General features: G+C 37.9%; 1 protein-coding gene across 1 annotated transcript in view; it reads left to right on the forward strand.

Moving 5' to 3' along the window:
* The window catches only part of zzef1 (zinc finger, ZZ-type with EF-hand domain 1), a 100,812-nt gene extending 95,506 nt beyond the window's left edge, over positions 1 to 5,306 (forward strand). Inside the window, exon 55 of the mRNA XM_012957555.3 lies at positions 314 to 5,306. Within this exon, the coding sequence (XP_012813009.1) occupies positions 314 to 388 (75 nt within the window). The 3' untranslated portion in view covers positions 389 to 5,306. The remainder of the gene's footprint in view (positions 1 to 313) is intronic.
* The last annotated feature ends 3,429 nt before the right edge of the window (positions 5,307 to 8,735 follow it).

An 8,735-nucleotide genomic window follows, 5' to 3' on the forward strand; every position in this document is an offset into this window, starting at 1 on the left:
GTTGTCTCCTAAAAGACTACATCTACATGTTGAATCCAAAGTCTCTGATATATACAGTACTTTTGCACAATGATACATTATTACCAGGCCATTGGATTCTGTGCCTTACAATCATAGCAATCCCGGAATTCTCTAGGGTTAGTTTTTGCTCTTTTTTTAATCATGATCATTGCTTTGTCTGCTATGTGCTTATTGCTCAGTTGCTGGCTGACTATACAGGATCAGAAACCTTGATGTAATCTAAGACTTACTAATACATTAGTATCCAGTGCCCTTTATCCTTATATTGCTTTGTTGTGTTTTTTTTAATTAGGCACTGAACAACATTGCAGCTATAAGCTTTGCCATCAACTACCCCAACAAATCAACAAGTGTCTGGACTGCTTAATATTTCCGGAGTATACCTTTTACAGCCTGGGAAAACATGTGCATCTTGGCTCTTCTTTGTGGGTTCTCACATTGCTGTGTGTTCGGCCCAGCGGAACTGCAAAATATAAGGACTCCTATCGATGTCATACAATTGTCTCTTGCCACACAGACGCACAAGCATAATGCCACTCCTTTGTGCACCGTGTGAGAAACACCTGTCTACCAGAACAAAATTGAGGTGTTCTATAACATAAGAAGCTGTCTGAATGCAAAATGACATGTTGATCCACATCTTTCGTTTAAAAAGAATTGTGGGATTGAGACTGGTAGCTCTGAAGGTTGTAACTAAAATGGTATTCTGGATTTGCGTCCAAATCCTTTCCCTAAAATATATATGAAAGCTATATTAAATTGATTTCCACTGTTTATCTCATATAAAAAATTTCTGGCAAACATTCAGGGAAAAAAAATCTTAATTTCCTATAATTTGTAAAGAATATATGTATTTTATGAGACTGCACCTTGAAGCTGTTATGGCTTCTAGAGAAGATAATACACTGGATAATTGCAAAGAGAAAGTTCTAGGATATGGCATTTTGTACAGTTGCATATAAAAAGTCCTGGCATAACCCGTGCAGCAATATATTTGATAAATAGCTCTACTAGGCACATCACCTATCCTATGTGGTAAAGAAATTCTTTCTTTGTAAATACATTTTTTATTTTTTAAAGCTGGTAACTTTTTGAAAGCGTTACTTTAAAGCCAGTATAAAAAGCATGTTTGCCTAAAATCACTTTAATATTGCTCATACCTACAGCAAGCATTTTTCCCTTAAAACAATTAAATATCGCTCATACCTAAACATTGCAGCATCTCAGGAGGTGAGCAGGAAATTAGGCAACATATATTCATAAGGATTTTTATTTCTTCTAATTCTTTGTTTTGTTTACTTTTTGTAGTCTGCTTGTCATTTGGCCATCATAAACTTATATGAACCACTTACAACCACTCATGCAAAGGAAGGGTATGTAGGGGGGGCAGTAACACCAAAGAATTAAAGGGGTTTATATTCCTTTAAATATACTTCATAGTCACCCTGATTCAGAAACTATAATATAGTTAATATAAATAAGCTGCTATGTAATTATAGGGACTGCAATACAGGGTCCTGAAAGTGGAAATAAGTGGGTAATTTACTGGACAGTGCAAATATCCAGTTGGTGGTTCCCTACATGATGAGAACCTCTCTCAAATAAAATATTAGAAATCTATTATTTTTGGGTGCCAGACAAAGATGTAATTTCTAAATGTAAATAAAACTCACTTGGTGGCATTACTGGCCCATTTTATTATAAGTATTTTTAATGAATATCTCTGTTTTTGACCCCTAAGAGGGGAAGCTGAAATAATATTGGGGTCAATCTAATGTAGAATCTATTTTTTGCACTTATATATTTGCATTTATTATATTTATATTTTGATACCTTTTCCTTTAGCGTCAACTCCTCAATTTCCCCATTCGTGACCTGATTATAGCAAGGAATTATCAAGTGAAGAAGTTTATAAGAAACTGGAACACCCTTATGGTATTGGGTGTTTCTGCCTCTCACTGTTTGGCTTTCATCAAAGTTGGGTGGTCTTGGGTTTTGCAGTATCTTTTACTCACCTAAAGTCTAGCAGCCATGCTATAAACATTATATACAGTAGTATGTCCTTTTTAGCAGTGGATGGAAAGGCTTAAAGCAAGTGCATGCAAACTGTAAAATATTTTATGCATTTCACACAACTCATTTACTCTGATGCATGTGTAAAGAAAAAAAGAAAACCTGACTCGTTTTATTTTAAATTTCCTTTAAAGCATAGATTCCTAAATTTTGAGGCTGGGGACCCATAGCAGTGTAAGGGCGTGGGCAAGCCTAAAGCTCAGTTATGGTAACGTTTCGGCTGAATGCTTGTTTGTTCAGATAGAGGTTAGGGTGAGAATATCCTGCTTCTTCATTAAGCAAAAAAGTAAGTAGGGTGCATGCTATGTCAAAAAGTTGATTACAAATTATGCCACAGTATATTTTACAGCAGACAGGGCAAATTTACATTAATATCAGCATATTCTGTTAGTAGCATTCTCCCACATGTAAGTATGTGTATCTCTACATAGTAACATAACTTAAGCATACTATCATCCAAACATTATGCCTGAAAACATTAGTAATTTTATTATAATGTAATATTTTTTGTAAAAAAAAAAAAAATGTATATATAGACTTTTGTGCATTGCATAAGTATATATTTATTTCACCCTCCTCCAGCCTTCTTCCACCATAGGATTGCTGTCTTGTATAGCAGAAAATGCAATATGATTATTAACAAATTACATACAGAATTTATGCCTTATAAATATGGCCATTGACTCCTCCTTTTGTGACTGAGCTTGGAGCCTATGAGTGGGCAATGGAAGGCAAGCCTATGTCTACCAGGGAATCGAAAAAGATCATTTTTGCAGTGCTGCTGCCTTTTGTAATACCATGGGCATTGTTTTCAGGCAAGAACATTGTTTTATTTTGATCATAGGCTCTTTTTATGTACCCTGTAGTTTCTTAAAGAGATACTGACACCAGAAATTAAATCCTTTTACAACTGTCATAACATTTTCTGTCTGTGCATGCTCTTTATAATTTTGCCATAAATGTATTTGCCCAATGCTTTATATTACCTCTCCAATCTCCCATGTTCCCCTATGAGGGGGCTGCCATATTTGTGTAGTAGGAGTCTGTTACCATTAGAAGCTATAAATGACAGGTTGGCAAAACAGGCTTAGGAACTTCAAGTAACAATTACTTACAAAAGCAGCGCTATCAGGGAAGAATGGTCATCATGACCTATAGGAAACTTTTTTATGTACGTTCATATTTTGAAGAGTAGTTTTTTAGTGTCAGTATCACTTTAAGAAATATGGTTACGAGGCATTTTGTATTTGTACACATTGGCCTGCCCCACTCAGAAGTGGCACAAAGAGTTCACTTTACATATGGAATGCAAGTTTGGTGGACTCCTGGCATAGCCTAGATTCTGCACTTGTGTCAGATTGAGCAAAACCAATGCAGAATTGGCTCCATTTGGCAGGTACTGCAAGTCTCCCAGGCGGATGTTTCTAGTGTAATATCTACACATGCACTAGCCCTTTTTATACCACCTCACATACAGAAAGAATTGCTTGGGTGGCTGGCGTAGTTTGGTTTGGCTGTGTTACCAAAGCTTTAAGTTCTGAAGGAAGCAGATTTAGTTATTGGGGATTCTGAACCATCTGCCATATGATTCATTTATAATGAAGCAGGTCAGTAGTCAGAGATGTGGCATATTACTACAAAAGAAGACTGCTCCTAGGCAGCAAGTTTTAGTGACACTGTAGAAACGACTCTCCTCTTGGACAACACATACTTCCTCTATACAACAGCAAATGCCCAGTTTGATGTCCAGCTAAATTGGCTTAAAAAGCTTACTTTCTGCCTATGGGGGACACACACTCCATCAAAAAGTCATGCTTTATAACAAAGCACAAAGACATGCATAGTCAGCGATTCTCATCGAAGTAATATGTACCACTGTAGCCAGCAGAGGAACTAGAATTAAAGGGGTAGTTCACCTTTCAGTTTTTCATAGAATGAACAGTAACTTTTCAATTGCTTTTTGTCATATATTTTTTTATAGTTTTTTTTAATTAGTTGCCACCTTCTGACTCTTTGCATCTTTCAAATAGGGGTCACTTACCCCAGCAGCCAACAAACGTGCTCTGGGAGGCTACAATTTTATTGTTATTTCTTACTTTGCATTATGTATTTTTCTTGGTCGTCTTCTATTCAAATACCAGTCTCTGATTCAAGCCACTCCCTGGTTGCTAAGGTAATCTGAAACTTAGAAACCAGATAACTGAAATTGGAGAGTTACTGACCAAAAAGTAAAATAATTACAAAAAAAACAATAAAAATGAAGATCAAATACAAATTGTCTTAGAATATTACTCTGTATGTCATACTAAGCTAACTCAAAGAAGGTGAACAACCCCTTTAAGTAGATAATTGTGAGTTCTGGAACAGTAACTGGCACAAAGCAAACGGTTACATTAAAAACTAATGATTTTATGCCAAATTGATTTAGTGGTTAACAGAAACTTCCCAACGCTTTTTCATTCATCATTAAACTGTAGCCCTTACATCTTCATGTGGAGGTAATTTGAACACGCTGGTTAAAATATTTTATATTTTGTAGTTTGGCTGCTGTCATCACTTATTCTGATGCTCTCTATGACTTATATAGAGATGTGAATGAAAAAATGAGCCATGAATGAAGATATGAATGGAAGAGTGACAATACAGAGCACATTGGCTCACTGATAGCCGTACAGTTGCCAGCTATTCCTTTGCTTATCAGCAAGTACCAACCTGTGTATTTCCAGTATAAAGGTAGTGTACTGTGCCCTTTAACCCTGGTATCCTATGCCTTGTGATTCTTTCCAGGTGGGCATTTGGCTTGTTTTCTCTTTTTCACACCGTGGCTCAGAATACGTTCTACTAAATGAAATGACTGTTCCCTGACACATAGGCAGCATCATCTAGTCGGGAGCAGCAGTTGCCCTTTAATAACTCTTGGTATGCTAATAAAATGTGCCTAATATATACAGTTTATTTATGCACACTGTATGTAACTTTGTTTCTTTCAGACTGCTATTTCAATGTTTTAAACAGGTTTTAGATTTTTTTCCCCACTTTCATTTGATATGGTTTTGATAATAGCTTTTTTTTTCTCCAAATTTGGTTGTAAAGATGAATATAGCATATTGTAATTTTCACATGTACAAAAGATATAAATGATTTCAATATAATGTGCTAAATAAGAGATATATTGTAAAAACAAAATCACTAATAAAATATGTGAATGCGGATGTTTTTCTTCTTGTAAATTAAATTTGGTTGATTTAAGCAGATATTCATTCTAAGGATTCGGCTATTTATGGAGCTCCAGGGTTGGACAGGGGGGTGAAGGGCCCACCGGGGCTCCCGCCCCAGGGGCCCTGCAGGTGCCCGCGCCACCTGCCCCCCCGCAGGGGCCCACCTAACCCCCCCTGCAGGGCCTCCCACCCGATGTCCTCCCCCGAGTGCGTAAATTTAACGCGTCAGGGGAGGAGCAGTTGGGCAGGGGGAGCACCGGAAAGGGTCGGGTATGGGCCGCCAAGGCCCACTGGGATTATTCCCGGTGTCCCGGCATCTTAGCCCAACCCTGTGGAGCTCTAATGAAACCCAAGTCATTTATATGTAGGTATAGGGTCTTTTTATCTGGAATGCTTGGGACCTGGGGTTAGGGAATCTTTCTGTAATTTGAATTCCCATACCTTAAGGCTGCTAAAAATAATTTAAACATTAAATAAACCCAACAGGATTGTTTTGCCACCAGTATGGATTCATGCAACTTAGTTGGGATCAAGGTGCTTTTATTATTACAGAGAAAGGGGAAATTATAAAAATGTTAAATTATTGGTTTAAATGGACCTTCCTGTAATGCAGAGCTTTGTGGGTAAAAGTTTTTTGAATAAGGGATCCCATATCTGTAGTTTGTCCTCTACTTAACATTCATAGAAGAACCTGCAACATATATACAGTGTGTATATATATATATATATATATATATATATATATATATATATATATATATATATTATAAATAGTTTGAAAGTGCAAAACCTTTCTTTAACCTTTCAGTGGCAATTTTTTTTTCTGGCTCTGTGTGAAATCACAGGTCATCCATAATGCACCAAAAAAAAAACGTAGATCACCCCCCCCCCCTCGTGCCCCCTGTATAGAAAAGCAGACCTACCGGCCACCCCCTTCCTCTGTAGTTACACCACTTATTAAGACCACCATAAATCACAGCTTTCTAATGTAGTCTGGTAAATAATACATCACTGTCACTGGGGTTCTTGGGGTTGTAGAAAAGCTGCTGGAGTACCCCAGGTTGCATAACCCTGATGTATAAAAATATCTAACAATAATTACTCAATACTTAAAGCCTTTAGTATATCTATTAGCATTTTCCAGCCAATGGGCAATGCTCAGGACCTCCCTGCCCTAGCCTAAAACATGCCCTGTCTATAATATTAGTCCTTTTATCTTTCTGCCAGTGTTTGGAGGTGACTGTGGAATCCCCTTTGCATGTACAGGATTTGCCAGAACACATTTCTGTTCATATCCATTCCTTCTTTAGGCAATCTTTCATTTTTCCATTCCTGAAAAACAGTGATACTTGGAAACAAGTATTTTTAATTAGAGGAAGAATTTCCCTTTCCATTTAGATGATATTTTTAAAGGGTTCTATTGTGAAGGCTCAAGAATGGAGCAGCCAGTTAAGTTCTGTGGGAATGTCTTGTAGCTTATAAAAACCTCATCCATAAATAGTGAAGATGATGAGCTCACTCCTTCCACAATCCACAAGGGAAAATGTAAAATCTGCTCTAATTCTATCTAAACACACACAGAGCCCAACGAGTTGTTTCAAGACAGGTTTTATTTTTAACCATATTTGGCAGGTTTGAAGGATTATCCTTTGCCAGCGCCACACAGCTTTTACAGCCATTTACAATATTGACTCCTGTCCATTTTCATACAGTGATGTTGCTGCATTATTTGTACTTATGCCCAGAAAAGAACATAAAGCCAAGAACATTTCTTTGCACATTTACTTTACCTGGCCACCTCTGTGCTGCCTTTCACCCTCAGTGGACTGGCAGATTTTTTAATAATTCTTATTTAATTTTTCCTGGAATTCAAATTGGTTTTCTGTTACCAAATATTTTATAATATGACATTCTAAACTGCACTGAGGCTTCTATTGCCTTGCTAAGCTTTCTTGTCTCAGTCACTTCTGCAAATCAGCCATGTAAGCGCCTCTGTGTTCTTGGCTAATACGTTATTTTTAATGTCTATGAATTGGGTCAGTTTCTCCAAGTTTTGGGGTCTAGTTGTAGGCAAGGTAGGTAAGTGACTCTAGATAAACAGTGGCATGACTATTAGGGGAACAGAGGGTACATCTGCAAAAGGTTTGCTCTTGGAATGCTGCAAGTCCTGTGGCTCTGGAAGTTTCTGCCATGTCGGTGAATGCCAAAGTTGGGCCCTGTTGCAAAGGTTTTCTCTTGCGTTCATTACCGTCCAGTTACCAGTGGGTGAATAATGGGAGTTTGGTTATGTGGTGACCTAAAACCTAGCCGATTATTATATGTACCACCATCAAAACACCGGGAAACTGGTAACACAGCTTAGTATTGAATAAATGGGAGGTTCACAAGATGCTGTGGATGAACGCAGGAACGCTTTATTGCAGTCACCAGTACAGCTTCTCAAGTAACCGCTGCCAAACACATTTCCCAACAAACAATGTGAAAAGCATCCATTATCCCAGGCTGATGCCTACTTCTGTGCTTCTTTTTTCTTTTCAGGGACACTGTACTTTCTTACAGACTTTCAGCACAGGGGTCAGTCTTGCATTGGAGGCACTCTAAGCCCTACTTAGCCTAGTCCCTCTTCCAACTGTGTCCCTATCTGGGCGAGGTACTGCCTGGACACCGGTCCCTTACTGTTTCCTCGTCTGAGCCTCAGCTGCTCATTTCACTAATACTTGCCAACTACAGTGATCTCCACAAATCAAACTTGATACTATCTAACCTAACTACTGATCTTTGTTAATACCTGGATAAGGTATCCGGCCATAGCCTCTCAGTGTCATTCACTTGTTCACCTCCTCAGGAAGTGAGTAAAGAGGATATACACTAGTATCCTGTTCTCTCCCTTATACAACCTCTTCTGTTCTCAGCTGTGCCACCTGGTGGCTAAACTAGAAAGTGTTTACATGAAATAATCTACTCTACTCATTACAACCCATTTTCAAAATGTATCTTATTTTTCTCCAGAAAATACACATCTTTACCTAACATGACATATTGTTTCAAGCTCAGATACAACTCTTTAATCCCACAGTGTGTTGCAAAGTGTTTTTATGCTGCCTGGTAAGTATCCATCTGTCATGCCTTTGGCAAAGTTCACTTAGTTGGATGTTCTTAGCAGAGACTGGGAAAGGTCTGCTACGTGTTTGACTTTAATGACCTAATAAAATCTGCTTTAAGCACATACAGTATTAAGTAGCAGCTGCTTTGTATTTTATTTCAAACCACCATAAAAAGATGCCTCATGTAACAAGATGTGGCCACATCATCCTATCATGATCAGAAGCACATAGATTATCAAAGACTGATTCGGCTCTTGTTTTTAGCATCCACAGGATCACAATTAAAACCATGTGGGGTACAATGTGAGGCAAATCAGAT

Source organism: Xenopus tropicalis, chromosome 2 (genome assembly GCF_000004195.4).
Source record: "Xenopus tropicalis strain Nigerian chromosome 2, UCB_Xtro_10.0, whole genome shotgun sequence".
Lineage (NCBI taxonomy): Eukaryota > Metazoa > Chordata > Amphibia > Anura > Pipidae > Xenopus > Xenopus tropicalis.